Source organism: Penicillium odoratum (genome assembly GCF_028828045.1).
Source record: "Penicillium odoratum strain IBT 22623 chromosome Unknown utg000002l_segment0_segment0, whole genome shotgun sequence".
Classification (NCBI taxonomy): Eukaryota; Fungi; Ascomycota; class Eurotiomycetes; order Eurotiales; family Aspergillaceae; genus Penicillium; species Penicillium odoratum.
The window spans coordinates 762,100-780,010 of record NW_026643144.1 but is presented as its reverse complement, the minus strand read 5'-3'; the positions used below and the strand labels follow the sequence as shown (position 1 = coordinate 780,010).

At 47.7% G+C, this 17,911-nt stretch overlaps 5 protein-coding genes across 5 annotated transcripts; 3 read left to right on the top strand and 2 right to left on the bottom strand.

The window, feature by feature from the left end:
- Nucleotides 1-1,188: 1,188 nt before the first annotated feature.
- N7520_002323 (uncharacterized protein) lies at nt 1,189-1,713 on the bottom strand (the record flags this gene model as incomplete). Its single annotated transcript, XM_057136258.1, has 2 exons — nt 1,189-1,389; nt 1,453-1,713. The coding sequence occupies 2 exons, from the start codon at nt 1,711-1,713 to the stop codon at nt 1,189-1,191; spliced, it is 462 nt and encodes a 153-aa protein (XP_056998944.1).
- A 1,022-nt stretch (nt 1,714-2,735) lies between these two features.
- On the top strand, nt 2,736-4,301 carry N7520_002322 (FAD-binding oxidoreductase; the record flags this gene model as incomplete). The annotated part of the gene is made up of 3 exons (XM_057136257.1): nt 2,736-2,873; nt 2,958-4,110; nt 4,171-4,301. 3 exons carry the CDS (start codon nt 2,736-2,738, stop codon nt 4,299-4,301), a joined length of 1,422 nt encoding a protein of 473 aa, XP_056998943.1.
- A 7,166-nt stretch (nt 4,302-11,467) lies between these two features.
- On the bottom strand, nt 11,468-12,361 carry N7520_002321 (ankyrin repeat domain-containing protein; the record flags this gene model as incomplete). The annotated part of the gene is made up of 1 exon (XM_057136256.1): nt 11,468-12,361. The coding sequence occupies one exon, from the start codon at nt 12,359-12,361 to the stop codon at nt 11,468-11,470; it is 894 nt and encodes a 297-aa protein (XP_056998942.1).
- Nucleotides 12,362-14,405: 2,044 nt separating this feature from the next.
- On the top strand, nt 14,406-15,092 carry N7520_002320 (uncharacterized protein; the record flags this gene model as incomplete). The annotated part of the gene is made up of 1 exon (XM_057136255.1): nt 14,406-15,092. One exon carries the CDS (start codon nt 14,406-14,408, stop codon nt 15,090-15,092), a length of 687 nt encoding a protein of 228 aa, XP_056998941.1.
- Nucleotides 15,093-17,348: 2,256 nt separating this feature from the next.
- On the top strand, nt 17,349-17,780 carry N7520_002319 (uncharacterized protein; the record flags this gene model as incomplete). The annotated part of the gene is made up of 1 exon (XM_057136254.1): nt 17,349-17,780. The coding sequence occupies one exon, from the start codon at nt 17,349-17,351 to the stop codon at nt 17,778-17,780; it is 432 nt and encodes a 143-aa protein (XP_056998940.1).
- Between the last annotated feature and the right edge of the window lie 131 nt (nt 17,781-17,911).

Sequence of the window (17,911 nt, the reverse complement as noted above, 5' to 3'; positions counted from 1 at the left end):
TGAGTCCGATCGGCGATCTGGACGAATCGGGAAACTGGAGGAGATGGGGCGTGAGGCTTATCGTGGTTTGTGGGATTAATTGGTCTTTATCGCTGTGGATATTGGCGGGGCAATTTATCAATTTTTGAGATGTCGATGATATGGTGGTTCAAGGCTAACTAGACAGTTATGAGATTGCTTGGAAGTGATTCTATCTGAAATTTCAGGATGGTAGTAATAGTTACTGGAAGTAGTGTCTATTTGGTATAAATTTCAATATGAATAAACGGCATGGTGGAGCTTGATAGTTATATTATAAATTCACGAGATGGCAATACCAGATTATAAGCTATAAAATATTCTTAAGGCATACCATTGGGCCTAGACGATCTTGAGATCTCTGAATATGAGTTTTTATCACGGGCTAGCATATAGAGGTTCAAAAACTTATTCACTCCATAAAAAATCGACAAATCCATATATCTATCAATTGATCTATTTTATTTTCTTCTTAACTCTCCATCCAAAATAAAAGCAAATATCTAGAGGACTATAGATTCATTAGGAACTACCCAGAGATAATAGACTCATTGTAATTCAGCGTTTATAGAGTTTGTCCGTAAGCTTTGAAGTGAATGTTAGGGATATATAAATATGTAAATTCATAAAACGACTTCTAATTAGCTAATTAGCTTTGATATAATTGATGAGTTCTTATTTCTCTAACAAATTCTATTAGATCAATAAGGGTACTGATTTCTGTAGGAATGATTTTATGTTGAATTTTCAGGTAGTAGGATTTTAATGCACAAAAATATATCTCAAGTAGTTAGGGTATATACATTATTTAGCTGCATATAATAGCTAGAATACTATAGATAACTACAGCATTTTTTTCATGAATCATGTAAAAAAGTTGTCTCCACTATGATTGGCTGTAATGGGCTTTCTCAATGGGCCGGCCTTTGGGCCGTGCCGAAGTCTACTGATATATCCTACCGCGTGTTATCGTCTTGGTGGTGCTCAGCCTGTACTGTATTGTTGATGTAATTGACCCCCTGTGCGTGCTCCCGACGTCCGCGGTGTGTTGTTGGGAGTCATCCCCCTAACTTTTGATTCTTAAGTGACGTTACAAGCATGGAGACCTTCATCACACGATCCTTCAGCAATTTTCAATTTGGAGGCTCTTGAAAATCGCCTATAAATCTTTTAATATCGAACTTTGTCTTCATCAAGAACTTTCCATTCAGCAAATAATTCCGTCTCCACTTGCAACCCCCGATCCTGGGCAGCCTTCTTGGCCAATTTCAAAATACTTTCTCCATTAGGTTTCACACTATCACCTCTGGAGAATGCTGAGGCGAGGAACAACCAGTTCATGGTATTGCCAATTGTACTGAACTCGTCCCGCTGTAGATTTGATGAACTTGGCTTTTTCTCCCCGCAGAGCTCGTTTCCCTACCAAATACGGACAAGGTGCTCAGCCAGATCAATTGCGTCCCCTTTGTTAATACCGTAAATATTCATAAAACTGCAAGCAAAGAGCGAGTTCGGATCCAGTTCCTTCGTTGTGATGACAGGCTTTCCCTTCTGAACCGCTCCCAATAACTTCTCCTGGTAGCCCTCAGAACGGGAGAGATGAATGACGACCCATGCCTTCGAGAGGAGCGCATTCCATAATTGATCTGGAGGCTCTATACGCTTGACACAGATATGGGAAGCAAGATTGCTCATGTTTTGTTTGATATACGATACCACGGCATTATAGCGCTGCTTGTTCCCACGACCAAATAGTTCACTATCACAAATAAGCAGCTTCGGTAGTTGTAAAGCTTCACGAGAGGTTTGGAGTAGACTATAAAATCTTTCGTAAGCTTCCAAAAGCACCGGAAAGCTTTCTGATACCTCCAATGGCGATAATCGAGCGAGTATGTATTGGTCTGTGATCCTCAAACAGGTTGTTATGAACGACTTATATCTTCATTCTTGAAGATACTTTTCATAAAATTGATTCCACAGCGCAGAAAGATTGGAGCGAGGCTTACCGTCAGGAAAATTGATGGTCGTCATCTCAGCGTTTCTACAGGACGCATTGAATTCACGGCCATAGAAGGCGAGATTCCAATCATCTAGAACTTTATTGCCCCCGTCCAACCTTGATATAATATTAACATTAGCCTCTTCATACTGGTTCTGACAAATCTACTGGTCAACCGATGGTAATACTTGTCCAAATTTGTTATCCAGTTGAAAATGAGACTGAAGTTTACCTGAGGCTTCATGAAGCACGACTTGAAATATTTACCTCATACCCAAAGACCCCCGATGCCGTTCAAAGAAGTTCATCGTCCCGAGGATCCATGGTTTTCAATTCAAAAAAAAATCTTTGTTATGCGAATTAGCCTAGTTGGAAAGAAGTCGCACCAAAAACTCTCGGCCGGGAGATAGATATTGAAGGTTCGAGTAAAGAAATGGGGTGATGTTATGAGATTTGCGGTACGGTCATTTTGATGACGTCATGGCTGCCTCTTCACGCGTGACCGTGTTGGCTGGAAGAGGCTATCTCGGATCGTCTGGCTCATCTGTCCAACTACTCTCGTATTTTGCCCTACTCATGACCAAATGTAAGCAGAATTTGCAAACGTAGTTGGAAAGCCTGTAGCTTTTTGTATCCAGACATATGAATTATGGGTTTCTCAACCTGACCTGGAATTCAAAGAAGGACATGCAAATTCTATATCCGACTGTCATCCGTCATGCCGTTTCTGTCGAACAGATATGCCCTCCAATTACGACATGAGCTCAAGAACACGCAAGCTAAGATATTAACGCCTGATGAAGAAGGATATGCGGAGCTTATCGGCCGGTGGAGCGAAGCTTGTGAGAAAGAAGCTGTAGGCTACAAAATCCCCTCTATCCTCAAGCTATAGCACCTTGATATAAGCTTTTTTTGTGCTAAACTAATTTTACATTCCTAGGGCGCAATTGTGTTGGTTACATCGTCTTCAGAGGTTTCCCTGGTCGTTTCCTTCGCAAGTCGCCATTCGATCCCCTTGGTAGTCCAAGGTGGCGGGTACAGCACAAGCGGTGCATCTGCAACTCACGGTAGTATTGTTATCTCAATGGCCGCCATGCGTAAAATTCTTGTCGACCGAGCGTCTGAAACAGTGGCCGTTCAGGGGGGAGCAAACTGGGCGGAGGTCGACCAGGCCGCCGCAAATGAAGGATTGGCCGTCGTCGGTTTCACTTGCAGCGCCGTGGGTGTCGGGGGAACGACATTAGGAGGAGGATTTGGCTGGCTTACAGGGCGCCACGGTTTGGTTATTGATAACTTGGTAAACGTGACGATGGTTCTAGCCGACGGCCACATTGTGACGGCGTCCGTGGCTGACCATCCAGACCTTTTCTGGGCGGTGCGAGGCGCCGGCCAAAGCTTTGGTGTGGCCACAGAGTTTACTTTTCGAGCGCACCGCCAGCGCTCGTCCATATTCGGCGGCCTGGTCTACCTTTCTCCTGACCGGCTGGCTTCCATTATCGAGTTTTTGAATCGATTCGATGAGCAAGCTACGGGCGACGAGGGCCTGTACTTCGGTTTCACCACATTTCCACCTGCAATGCCTTCAACGGTGATTGTCGCCTTGTTATTCTATAATGGATCCAAGACTAGAGGCGAGTCTTTCTTTGCGCCACTCCTGACTTTGGATCCAATCCAAAACCACACGCGAGAAATGCCCTATCCGGAAATCAACACGGTTCTCGGACCGCTTGCTACACCTGGTGCCCGCCATCGCGTCAGCGGAACGGCTGTAAATATGCCACTGGATCTCCAACTGATGAATGAGATTTACGAGGACTTTGATAAGATGACACGATCATTTCCCCGCATTGAAGGAAGCACCATTCTCTTTGAGCTGTTACCATACTCACGTGTGAACGAAGTGCCCATCGACTCTACAGCTTATGCCAACCGGGGCAAATTTCACAATGTGGCCACGACTTTTTGTTGGAAAGACCCGGAACTAGACGCCAAAATGGCAAGAGTGGAGCGTGCAATGTTGCGGAAGATTCGAGAGCATTCCGGCGTTGCTAACGTCGCAGGACACGGCGTGGGCCTCTATGCCAACTTCGTAGGTGAGCAAAAACCCAGATGACTTCTTGCACAGGATATAATTCTCTCTGACATCTTGTTAGACCATGAGGCAGATGCCAAAGAGCTATTTGGTGATAATCTGCCACGCTTGCAGGGGCTCAAGATGAAATACGATCCCAAATACATGTTTCAAAAGTGGCACAATCTCCTTGTTCCCGCACATGAAAATTGAAATATGTACTATCTGCTTGCGTTTAGAAATGATTCTCTGCAGGATTAGGAGCTTACCTCAATCATGCTTTGACAAAAGCAACTTATTTATTCAATGAAGTCAAGTTTGATTCCTATATATTTTGAGCCCGCTCGTGATCTGTCCAATTTGACAAAGCGTTTAAACGCACACATGTTTCATATTTTCAAGAAGATTCATTCGCCTTTGGGTCATTAACATAAGTAAAATGACTATAGATGTGTAAATCCTCTAGTGGCTCGACAGAACTCGCCTTTATGGCTGTAAATTGTTTATTTGCAGATTTATGGGGTTTACTGCGTAAATTCATCAACCCACAACGATCTGTGATATCTTTAAAATTCAGTCAAATATGATTTGTCTCCTATTATTCCTAGCTTCGTAACAGCATTGATGATGATGATATTCTATTAACCTGATGCTGCCTAGCTAGAATCGCAGTGGCAATGCAGGCGCTTCGTCCGTCCGAAGCAAGAATATGCCCAACGCCGTAACCCACGCAGTAAAGAGTGACTATGCACAAAGGAAATAGGTATCGCGCTACCACACAGGTGTAAATGAAGCCGAAATGAAGCCGAAATGAAGCCGAAATGCCAAATAAAGTAAAAACCCGCTAAAAGAACGTCGCAATCGCTATGCAATATGCTTTGATATCCCCGATATCCTCCTGTACATCCCCCTCTGCATTTGTCAACTCCCTCCTGCCCTGCTGGCAACAGCACACCCCGCTTCGATCGATTGTGTTGTGTTGTATTTTCGCTGTCGTCGTGGTCGACATCTCAGTTGTCGCTCACTTCGTTGTTGGATACACAGCGTCTTCACCCCTTGCCCATTCCGGTCATTCCCGGTGTGTTGGTTCAGTGTCTTCCTCGGGTTCAACGTCGCATTGGCGAAATTGTCCGAGAAGGCCAGTTGATAACATGAATTCGGCGACGTAGCGAATCGCCTGCGGGTGAGACATGATGGCCTCATAATCCGTCCATTTCCCACTGTCCAGGTCCGTCCTCTTAACCTTTTCTATGAATGTCTTCCGTAGATCCACGTACAACGGACACTGCAGGAGGACATGCCTTGGCGTCTGAGAGCCCTCCTCGCAGCTGCACCTGTCCGATTCCGCCTCGTTGATCTTATACAGGAAGTGACGCAGGCCGATCCTCATCGACCGCATCTGCACCAGAATCGAAGTGTACGGCTTCGATAAGCCCTCGAATAGCTTTAGAACCTTCTTGTGCGGCACCTCGACCAGTCTATGGTTCGGTCTGCCCGTTTTCTCCTTCGCCCACTGTTTTGCCCACTCTGCACGGATCCGGGCTCGCACCTGCCGTTTGGCGGTGGTTGCAAGTCGCAGCTTAGGGCTTATTCCAGACCCGGAAGAACCTATTTCCGACCCCGCACTCACACCCGCACCCCCTTTCGCTGCCTCCTTCGCCGCAGCATCCGCCAGCTCGTTGCCACTCACGCCCACATGTGCGGGGATCCATCGAATCGTAACCGAAAGACCGGGCGTGAGGGCACGGATGTGGGTATAAATTGCATGGAGGACATATTGGCCGGATGGGCGTTTGGGGTTCTGCACGGCTTGAATCGCGGCCTGCGAGTCTGCGAAGATCACCAGTTCGCGAGGGGGCTGTGGGTGTGGGTATGACTTACGAAAGTGACAGACAGCCATCTCTATTCCGGAGAGCTCGGCAATATACACTGTCGACTGGTCAGAGCTGCCTAGGTGCTGGCGTTCTGCTACCAGCGGCTCCGCCTGTGGGGCTACCGCGGACGCCCCAATCATGCCTTCGTATCCACTCCCGTCTGTGAAGAATATAGTAGGAGGAGGATTTAGAACAGGGTCTACGCTAGGCTCCGCTTCCGCGATAACAGCGTCGACTGTCGCATAGAGAGCGTTGGTCAAGATCTCGTTGTGTGATTTTATCGCAGCTTCTGCACCTTCAATGATGCATCGCACTCTTGGCTCCCACGGCGCGAGGACAAAGGCCGTCCTTGATTCCCACATAGTCTTTGTACGTTCGAGAACCTGACCTTTCTTCTGGAGGGCTTCCAGAGGTGAGAGGCCTCCCAGTTTCACTTCTTGGGACTTACGTGGCTGGCGCGCTGTGAGGCACTCCGGCTGGGCCCATTTGGCCCCTGTTTGGATTCTGATGGCTGTTTCCTCGATGATTTGTCGCATTTGTAGCTGGATTGGCAGTAGATAAAGTTCCACATTCAATGCAGCAGCAGACATGCTTTTGAAGGCACCCGCGATGAGAATGGCCGCACGGCGTTGAATTTGTGCAAAGATACTGGTGATTCGATTCGTTTCCGTTTTAGGGACAGTAGCTGGGGAGTGCCACGCAGCCACGCCGTAGAGCATCTGTGGTACCACCACTGCCTGGTATACCATGCGCATGGCCATGAGTGGGGCTCCCCATGTGGAGCCTGTCATGCCTCGGAGGGCCTCTAGACTGCCGTTTGCTTTTGCAGAGAGCTTCGCACGGTGGGTATTGAATTGTAGTCGTTTATCAAGCCAGATACCAAGATATTTGGCAGATTCTGTGGGTTGGATTGTTTGGTTTGCGATTTTCACTGGTAGCTGGTCGTTGCCGGGGTCTTCCACAAGGATATCGTAAATGTCCGGGGCGTGCTGGCGGTCCGGTAGTGGTGTAGCTGTCGTTTCTGGTATCTGTCGGGGGTTGGTGAAATGAATAAGTTCGAACTTGTCTGGTGCGAATTTCGCAGCATGTCGTCGTGCCCAGGTGTCTGCTTTGGTGAGGGCTTGTTGAAGAAGCTCCACGTTCCTTGCGTATGTCCTAGACTCCACAATCATGGCCACGTCGTCGACCCATCCGTATCCACGGCACTCAGCTCCATCCGGCCCTCGAATATAGCATCCACGGACGAGGGGGGTGTTGAATAGTAAGAAGAGGATTGGTGAGATCGGGGAACCCTGGGGAATGCCCGTTTCTGTGGCGAAGAGGTCGCTGGTGAAGCCCGGGAGCTTGATCCGAGTTGATCTGCCTGTGAGGAATGATTGGACCCATGGCACGAAGTGCCCAAGTCCTAGCATTCGCATATTGTGTAAAAGTCGCTGATGGGAGACGTTGTCGTATGCTCCAGAGACGTCCAGCAGTAGCATACTTACCTTTTTGCCGTCACCCCAGGCCCGGTGGACACGGTCAAGGATCAACTGGATTGCGTGGTCGACAGAGATACCTTTCCGGCCCCCGAGATGTGTATCTGGCAATAGGTGGTGCTCTTCGACCGCCCACGAGATTCGGCTGGCTATCACGGCTTCTAGCAGCTTTCCGAGGGTATTCATAAGGGCGATTGGTCGGTAGGATTTGGGCTTGCGGAAGTCCCGGGGACCCCCTTTGCGAAGGGCTACTGTGATTGATTGTTGGAAATGGCGTGGATTGTAGCCGGTACGTACACATGCGTCGAAGATTAAGGTGAGGATTCGGGTGAAATCCTTGCATGCGAGTAGTAGCTTCCATACCCTGTTTGGCAGTTCGTCTGGCCCGGGGGCCTTATCAGGAGGTGCTCGGCGGATCACGTCTATTATCTCTTGTTCAGAAATCGGTGGGAATCGTAATTGTTGTCTTGCTTTGGCCCTGGCTATGTCGTCGAGATCGGCATCTGGGGGCTGTGGGAAGAAAACCTCCCGTAACACCTGTGCTTTATCCTCGTTCGACTCCGCCAGCTGGCCATCCATTTTCTTCAGTGCTGGTATAACGCCGCCAGAGCTTTCTCCGCGATTCCTAGCCCATTTTGATACCCGCCAGAGGCCGCGCGGGCCGTCCTTGATGGTGTCTTTGATCCAGGTGCGAAAACCCTGTCGGAGCGCCTTACCGATCGCTTTCCCCTTCTTATTGCGTGCGGTTCGGTATTCCTGGTGATCTTGGTCGTTTTTGGAGTCTCTCCAGCGTCGGAATAACCTTCGGGTGGTGCTGATTGCCTCTGTGCACTCGGGGGTCCAGCCGGGGTGTGCCCAGGCTGACGGACGGGCCCAAGGCGTTGAAACCTGCACACCTTGCTGTATGACGCTGAGTAGAGACTCAGTAGCTTCATCGATCTGTCGTGGTGTCGTGACACCTTCTGGTATCCCCCTTTTGCCCAGCAGATTTGCTGACACAAATTCCAGGAATTTCTCTATGTCCATAGCCTTCCAGCAGTGCCGGCGAGCTTCCCCCACACTTTGCGTACCCAGATCAACCAGTGTGGCAATTGGAAGATGGTCTGAGTCCGCATGTGTGTCCTCGCTTACCTCGCACGCTATCAGACGTTCATGAAGCTTTTGTGACGCTAGTACCAAGTCGATTGTGGTCTGGCTCACTGCGTTCATCCTCGTTGGAACCCCTGGTTCCGTCCATAGTTCAAGGTTTGCTGTGTCCATTAGTTCTAACACTTCCTCCGCCTTAGCATCCTCCTCTGCGTCGTCACCTCCCCACACCGGGTGGTGTAGGTTGAAATCCCCCACAATCAGGTACGATGCCCCCCTCTGCTCCTTTGTTGGCTTCACTAAACATCTGAGGAGGTTTAAACCGTCCCCTGTGATCTGGTCGTTATATACATTGAAGACTCGCACCTCACTGATATTGGTGCGGATCCTCACTTCTTGCAGATCTCCTGAGTGCGCGTAGTGCGTCCACCCCGCTAATTTCTTCGATATATACATGCATACCCTGGCCCGCTGGCCTGTCTCTGCCTCCGCCGGCCATAGCAGCTCGTGAGTGCCCTTCGCGGGGTGGTGGGTGCTGTCCTGGAAGGGATTCTTCCATGGTTCCTGGATGGCGATGATGTCCGCGGCTAACACTTTAGGATCACGCAGAAACTGCGCCATGACCCCGTCTTTCGATCGATTCACATTGTACTGGAATATAGTGAACTCTTTCATTAGGAACTGTGAGATTTGGAGGGCTTTGCGCTTCTGTTGTTCCGTCGGAGGCGTGGTTCGAATCGGATGTCCATCACCTCTGTCTGCGTGTGTCGACGCTTCCTCGGGTTATATGTATTGAAGATCTTGTCACTGATCTCGGTGAGTGCTGAGCTGCCGACTGTTGATGGTTTGTAGCTGGCGTCACATGCTGGCTCTGAGGTAGGGACTTCAGGCATGCTGACTGTGGCTTCAGCAGCCTTTTCGGTGAGCTCTATCAGTCTCCGCGACTTTCGGGAGCTTGTGCTCTCTATGCTGACTGATTTATTCTTTGATTTTGGTCTCTTTGTTGTTTTAGTGGCTGCTTTGGCAGCCTTTGTGGTGGCTGGCTCAAAGTTGATGCCGTCTCCGTGGAGGGTGCTGGCTCTGTCCGGTTGGCTTGCCTGTGTGGCGTCCTCTGCCGGGCAGAATGAGTCTTCTGCAGTATCCATAGACACTGTGAGCTCGTTAGCGGCTGGCTGCTGCCGCTGGAGGCCACTCTTGGACACTGTGGCCCCTGACTGAGTGCTGGTCCCCCTCTTCTCCTTTGCCTTCGCCCACTGACTAGATTGCAGGCTAGTCGAATTTCCAGTTAAACTTCCCGCTTGTGCAGAACTTTCGGCAGGGGTCGAGTCGCTACTCTCGGTGCCGCTGCCCTCGCTTGATGATGACTGCCCTGCCGGTGTGCCCCACGAACTGGCTGGTGACGGCTGCAACACCACAGATGAAGCTTTGGCGGAAAAGTGAGCCGGAACTGGATGATATCGTGGCCGATATCGCGCCATCTCCTTCATCTTATCGACTTCACGCACTCGGTTTGGGCAGTCGTTTGCCCACGCGGCGTGTGTGCCCCCGCAATTGGCACATTTGTTTTCCTTCAGCGTGCCGTCAGCCTTGGCGCTGCACTTCTGAGATAAGTGCCCGCCGGCGCAGTGGACGCAGGTTGGGGATTGATTCGGGCAAGTGGCTCCTATGTGACCATACTTTTGACAGTTGTGACACTGACGTACACGGATAGCCCGGTCGTACATCACAGCAGTCAAGCAGCTCCCGTCCCAGAAGACCCCCCGGTCAATCGCCGCGTTGGCTGGCAATGGAGATGTGAACTCGACCACCAGTGACCCCGTCTTGCCCGCAGGCGTGCGGAGCCACGATAGTCGAGTGATTTCAGCCCCTTCTCCCCAGTCCGGCCCATTATTGGCGAGCAGCTGGCCGATCACCTTATCCTGCACGCCCCGCAGATCCTCCGTACGTGGCGTGTTCACCCCCAGCGAGCGAACGTTGATATCGTGGATCACGATACCCCAGGTCGGAAGCAGCACCTCTGCTTTCCTCCCCAGAGAGTGCACCCAGCCTTCACGGTGCACTCGCAGGATTTCCGCTTCCTTGGCGGTGCGCGCGGTGAAGCGGAGATCACCCGATCTCAGCTGGCGGGCTGCCAGGAAGCGGACAGAGGCCAGTGGTGCGGATCCTATGGCTTTAGCTGCACGCTCACGTAGCCTGTTGGCTTTCGCGGTCATCTCTACAGGTGTTTCTCGTCGATAACGATTCACCGCCTCCGCATCGTTGAGCCGTACGGTGATCGCGCGGTCTGCGGCAATATCGCTCACCGCCGCCGCCACCGACGATGCTGAGCCATGAGAGGACAGGTGGTGTGCTGGGCCTGGAGCCCCTCGCACCACGTCTGCCCAGCTGCTGGTACTCATACGGGTAGGCAGATGCCTCTCTGCCGCGGCCCGTACTGCGGTAAGGTCCTTCCGCATCTCCAGCGTCTCCTGACGCAGCTGTGAAAACTCTGCACGCCAATCGGCGCCCAGGGGGTTCTTCAGGAGGTCCCCAGTGAGCTCCTCGAGCAATTTGAGGTGTTGCAGCACTTGGGCGGGCACACGGTGCCCATTTTGCTTGTCAATATACGATAATAACTGCTTGGTGTCGTGATTGGCGTTCAGGAGTCTGGCAGTGGCGTCGGCGGGTGCCGTGCGGCCCGTCCCTGAAACCAGGGTTGGCCACGCGGACGCCGGCACTGGCATGCTGACACGCTCGAAGATGGTATCAGAATGTAGCGCCGGAAGTAATTAAAAACTTCCCGTTTACAGTTAATCGCCAACTGGCGTGGTTGTGGAGTTATTTCAAGAATTCGTTGTGCCAAGAGATATGTGTTTTTTTCGTAACAGCATTTCGTCTTCACGATCTAAATATAATGACCGAGTGCCTATATCCATCGACTAGTACTTATAGACCTAGCACGTTACAAGCGTCTTTCCAGCATCTGTACCTTAGGCTCGCCACCGTAGCGATATGCGAGCTCTAATGGTGTGTTGCCAGCGTTGTTTCTGGCGTGGATATTGGCTCCTCTTGAAACCAGCTCCCAAATTACATTATAACCATAGAAGATCGCTCGATGGAGAATTGTATCGCCAGATGCTGGTACAAATCCCTGAGGGGTAGCCCCATTGTCCAGAAGCTGCCGTACTAAGATAATGTTTCTGTGAAATACCGCCCAAAATAATGCATCGTGTTCTTCATCGTGCGCCCTGGTATCTGCGCCGTGCGCTATTAGCTGGAATGCGACGCTTGTATGGTTCCCTCTTACTGCCAGTAGCAATGGTGTTCGTCTGCTCGAATTTTCAAGAGAGTCATCTGCATTAGCATCTAACAGATGCTGGACCATTACTGTGGATCCGAAATCTGCTGCGTAATGAAGCGCAGTTGAGCCAGTGTCATCTTGGTGATTAAGCAATACAACTCCCTTGCTGATGAAACTTTTCACCAGCGTGTATTGTCTTTGAATAACCGCGTATACCAAAGGAGTCCTCATCCGCTTATCCTCCGTCTGAAGTAATCGCGGGGCCTTGGAGACTAGCTGCTCAGCAACCTGATGGTGACCATGTTGTATTGCATGATGAATAATTGACTTGCCATCATGTTGGATGAACAGGTCTAGATGAGGAATCGCTAGCGATGATAGCAGGACCTTGGTGACATCTCTCTTTCGAATTAAAGCACCGAGAAGTCTGTAGCCTGCTAGTATCGGTACAACAAGTTGCAGGTTATGTCTAGATGTGAGACCAAAATTTAACAAATCGTCCCGTTTCGACTCATGAAAAATGGAGAAGGAAATTTCGTACGGAAGTGAGTCCATAGTGTCATATGGAGAATCAATCGAGGGTTTTCATGAGTTTCGGAATGGAGACAATGATTCAGCATCATTAAGGACAGAAGCGTGACAAAGACGCCAACCATGGAAATCTATTTGGTGGAGTACATAATACGAGGAGCTACACAGGCAGGTCAGCGGCGCGCAGATCATTTTCGCCCCTAGTTACCAATTTTCAAATGTACACAGAGCTGGAAATCAAGGAACACGTTGCCATTATCTAATTAATAATTTGAAAGAGGATTGTTTCATACCTCGTTTCTCGAAAGAACATGACAGTCAGGTCTTGGGTTGGCTGTTCGGTCACCACTACACCTATGGGCCTGCTGACCTCATAATTCGCCCACACATATCATTATTTCCATCTAACAGGCCAGATCTAGGAAAAGCTATTGTAAAGGGAGCGCATGAATATATATTGCGTTCAGTTAGTTGACTTTTTGACCCACATTTCAACATTTTAATTAAGATATAAACAATAATACTTTGACAGAATGGGAGGAGCTTCTGGTTAGAAAAGGAAATAGCAACGGACGAGCACGATCATGCCAAGTCACACTTTACTGTGCAGACAAAGCAATGGCCGTTTAATTTCAAAATTCCGGGGATTTTAAGACGGATCGATCGTGTTGCCAAAAGGTACTTCGAGGAAAGTTGTTCCCGGAATTTAAAAAGCGGCTGTGTTGGTGGTTTCTTTAAATATTCCCTTTACTGTGAACCACCCACGCAAAATGGAAAGATTGAGTTCTGTCGGTCAGAGTGTCCAAGCAGATCTGGCTCGACCATTGCTACCCAAAAAGTCGTTGTTGACACCCAATATGGAAAAACCCTCTCAGATGATTTCATCAATATGCCGGCGCAGGTACTTAGAGCTCTCAGGAGTCACGGCTAAGTCGATTGTTCTTGGCTTATCATTGAACAAATTGTGATATAAATTTTTGAATGAATTTATCCTGGAATGGAATATTATCCTGAAAGCCTGGAGTACAATTAAACTATGATCTTCCGCGCCAGTGTTGGATATAAATCATGAAGCATTATTACTGCATGTAATAAATGCACTCGTATGGTCATTATGTATCCTATTGACTTCTGAAATTCGAGGAAAACGTTTCATAAGGTGATACTGTGTACCATTTCGAGGTCAGGCTCAATTGCATCAGCTACTACTCCGGATGGAAAGCTAACGATCCGACGCTTACTGTAATACATGTGTGTTGTAACAAGTTAGCCATGTATTATCACTGTATTCGATGAAGGACAGATAAATGCGGAAAATTGGATATGGCAATTAGTGTTTGTGTGGGTGCCTCTTGCTGTCTTAATGTTGACGTAACTATTACGACGCTCAGGTCCCATCTCGTCACTTAAATAAAATACCACTTATTCCAGATAACCTACAGCACCTAGTCTGCTGCGGAAAAGGTTATACAAACACGGTAGGCCACAATAGCACTCATTCTGTTTGATCAAACAATATATGTAATCTCAAACTGGGCGCAAATCAATCGAAACATGCTGCGTCTCATAAATCGCCGGCGGAAGGACAAGAAGACAGATCATAGCTCACTAACCATTTTTTAAGCTTGATCTTCTAATTCATGAATGTATCCTCATTCCTCATTATCAGACCTGCATGAATATATATCTGTCTCACAGCTTGTTCGGGTATGAATTAGTCATTGAATGTGATTCCGGACAAAAGGGAGCATCGAGGTAAAGTATCCAGAGAGTTGTATTGCCACATTGCCACTTCTGACTGCTTATGGCATGACAGCTCACTCTGGGCCTATTGCAGACCATTTTTCATCGTTTCAGTAACAGAAAGTGGCGTGATCCTGCTTTTATACATGATTTAGTGTTTTTTGATCCGTAAATTCTTCGTGGCTAGACCCAAGTATTTAGTTCTCAACAGATCCTCGGAAAAGAGGTCCAAAATAATTACATGTCAAGGTACGAATTTATCAAGAAGAAATCATCAAGTCAGCACTCTTAACCTATAGGTGATCAGGAGTTCGAAAAACATAACATGGCCCAGAGAAATCAAGTCGACGCTGGTTTCGTTTATCATGTTATTCTCATGACATCTGAGATTAAGGATATTGGCGATCAGAATGAGAAAATACGCATACTGGGTACCTACACGTCTATAGGGAAAGCAAAGGAGGCGGCTCACCGCAGCCTCTTTGAGAGTGGATATGAACGAGAATGGTTCTCAAGATTTGAGACAGATCCGGAAGTTCTTGAATCTTTATCCGCAATCCAGGGGGTTGGACTCGCGGTTTATGCTGTTGCAACGGATGGTACAGTGTTTCGAGTCCGCATCAGTACATCCCCAAATACCTTGCGCTTGACGACTGATAATGAAGACGGTCGAATTCCAACCTCGCTCTACTATGTCTTGCAAACGAACATTCCTTACTGCACCCATGAACGCAAGCCTGCACATGACACCAACGTCGAAGGGATGTTCAAAAGTTATGAAGAAGCCAGGAAGTTCGCGAGTATTTTACTACTTTCAGAAGAGGATGGAATCACATCATCAAGCTACCAAGATTACTGCGAGGCTGGTTCAAACGAAAGAGATTGCGAATATGGTGATAATGTTGTTGTTCATGCGATAGGCGAAAATGGGGAAAATTACTTTGTCAGTGTGATTATGTGTCAGGAGCTAGAGAGTGTCAGGCTGGCGGAAGCCTCTTTCAAAATGCCTTGATCGTCTCCTTGTTAGCTAATTCTGTTTCGAATTCAAGCAAATTATTGAGATGTCCTCCTAATATGCAGGCTAGTCAGGATAGAAGCACACACTCAGATTTATCTTGCCACCTCTTAGCACTCTCACTAGCTTCCACCCTTCTACTTAGCGGGGCACTTATAAGCTGAAGATATTAAATATAGACTTGTGATCACTTTTCAAGTTGAAATAACTAAGTCTTGTAAATTAACGTAGTTAGCTTGAGACGGGTGATGATGGAGTTGTTCAAATAGAAGAGCCAATGAAATAGAAGAAATGATCGAGGTCATTAGGAAGCTTTTGAGCGGTAAAATAAAAGAGTAGCGGAGGTGTCCAAATTGCATGAAGTCGCAGGATTCAAATCACCTTTGTGTAATGCAGTATACAGGTGGCTTGCACCATGGTCTATTAAATAATGCATTGGTTGTGGGAACACCTTTATTTTGCGCTCTTGTGGTCTGATGAGTACCTTAGAGCTCTGATTAAATCAATCGTATGACCCGGCATCGTTCAATATTACCAAAGGGAGTGTTCTCTAATGAAAACGTTTATTTGGATTGTTCAGCTTTTTTTCCCGTGTTGCTTACATGCCTTAAGTCCATAATATATCTAATTACACACAATCTTCTTAATGGGAACACCCACGGTAGCCGCAGCGATTTCATGCACCCTGTCAGAAAGCTATGCATTTTTGCTGGCGCTTTACGGCGTGGAATTATCCCAGTAATGCAAATTTGTGTAAGATGACCGGGACCAGAAGGAGATATTTATAGATCTCTCGGCTTGTAGGGATACCCATATGCATCATTGGCACCTAATTTTCCATGACTCTCGGTGGTAAATTTTAAAAAACACTAGTGAGAATACTTGCCTAAGCAGAGGTATGTTAGAATCTCGCTTTTGGACCAAATTGTGGCTGAACGATCTGCTGAATGCGATTTCTCGTTGTTCGATGGAGAGGCTCTAGTTTCATGCTAGAATAGTGATGTTGAGTTGACGGAAACACTATGAATAAAAAAATCTGTGATGGAGGAGATTTTGCGGTGCAGCAAAAGCCTATTGAGCGAACGGCGAAATGCTCAAATCCGGGGTTTATACCATTTTGTATGGTGAAGTCGACACATTAGCTCCAGTGCCATCACCCACAACATCGACATGCTTCTTTACTGCCAGTATCCTTCGTATAATTTTGGCATCGATCGCGGGCTATTAAGCCTTATTTGAGCGGACCGCTAGTTAGGGGCTTGGTATTTATGAAATGTGGGACCAGAATCCGTATCAAACTAGATAAATACTTATATCCTTAGTCTTAGATAGAAGGGTAGTGAATTTAAAGAAGGGCTAGGTAATATGAAGTAGATAGTTAATCTATCTCTACTCTTCTATATTTAGTATAAAGTGATCTTAGTTATATTAAGAGTAGAACCCCAAACGCGCCGAATCATTGTCGTAAAATCACTTTCGTATGCGGCCACGAGCTCGTGTCCGACGAGCCTAAGACAGATCTTTCAAATTCGCTCATGCCAAATTCATTGAGGTCATTGGGAATCAGGTATCTAACATATGTATATCTCACGTATATATTTCCAGCTTCATTTTGATCTCTTCAGTTTGCGGTATTTTTTGCAACTATCAGAGTCTTACATTTCGGTTCTCAGGGTATCCATAAGCGCTATTACTGAAGAAACAAAAAATGAACTGGGAAGTGGATGGGTTGAACTAGTCAGTAGACCGCTGTGTCGGCCGATACCTGTACCGGTCTTGGTAAACTACACTGGATATCCCGAGTTGATCGGGGTTTACCATGCAAAACATAAGATTGTAATTAGGAGGCCTGCTGATTCAGCTTGGCTTCCTATTAAGATAATACGCCACAGATCTACATTACAAAATATTACGCAATGGTGTCTGGTGTCGCCACTTAATACTCGACAGCAGAAAAGAGATGTCCCATTGATATCGGAGCAAACATAATAACTGCACGAAAATCAGATTATGGTTTCGGTATCCGTAAAGAAAGCCGTGTTTGGATCCTTTCTTACATCGTATGATCATATCATGCTTCACTTGAATTTGACGCTTGACAAGCCATGGTTTGTCTGACTTTATTGAACTTTCTCCAAACAAGCTTGAAATAGCCGTTTGTGCTCTTCCTTCACCGGTTTAAGAAGTGCAACTTCCATTCGACTTCTCCGAATCCGAAGCAGTCCGAACTCAAATAACCTGATTCATGATAAAATGCCCCTCTTGCCACTCTGTCACATTCTGAATCTGCAGAAGGAGTTGCGTGGGACTAATGCCGAAATATCAAGCTGGGGTTGTGGAGACTATGGTCAACTTGTTAAACAGTGGAGTGATACGTCCGAGACACAAGTGGTGTGGAAAATACGCCAAGAATCTATTACTGCAAATACTAAGGGCTTCCAGGGCGCGGTGGTCCGAATCGGTTCAGCTAATGAAGCAGCCTCAGTCGTACGCTTCGCCACATGTCATAAGGTCCCACTTACTACAAGGAGCGGCGGTTGCTCTACCAGTGGCTCCTCGACGGTTCATGGTGGCATTCTGTTGGACCTATCCAATCTTCGAAATGTCCATGTCCACCCAGAATCTCGAGTGGTTGTTGCGCAAGGTGGAGCTTTGTGGAAAGACGTCGATGTTGCATCTGCATAACATGTGCTAGCAGTTGTTGGCAGCACACTGAGTCAAATTGGAGCTGCAGGGGCCACATTGGGAAGTGGTTATGGATGGTTGACAGGGCAATATGGTTTAGCAATCGATAACCTTGAGAATGATATTAGCCG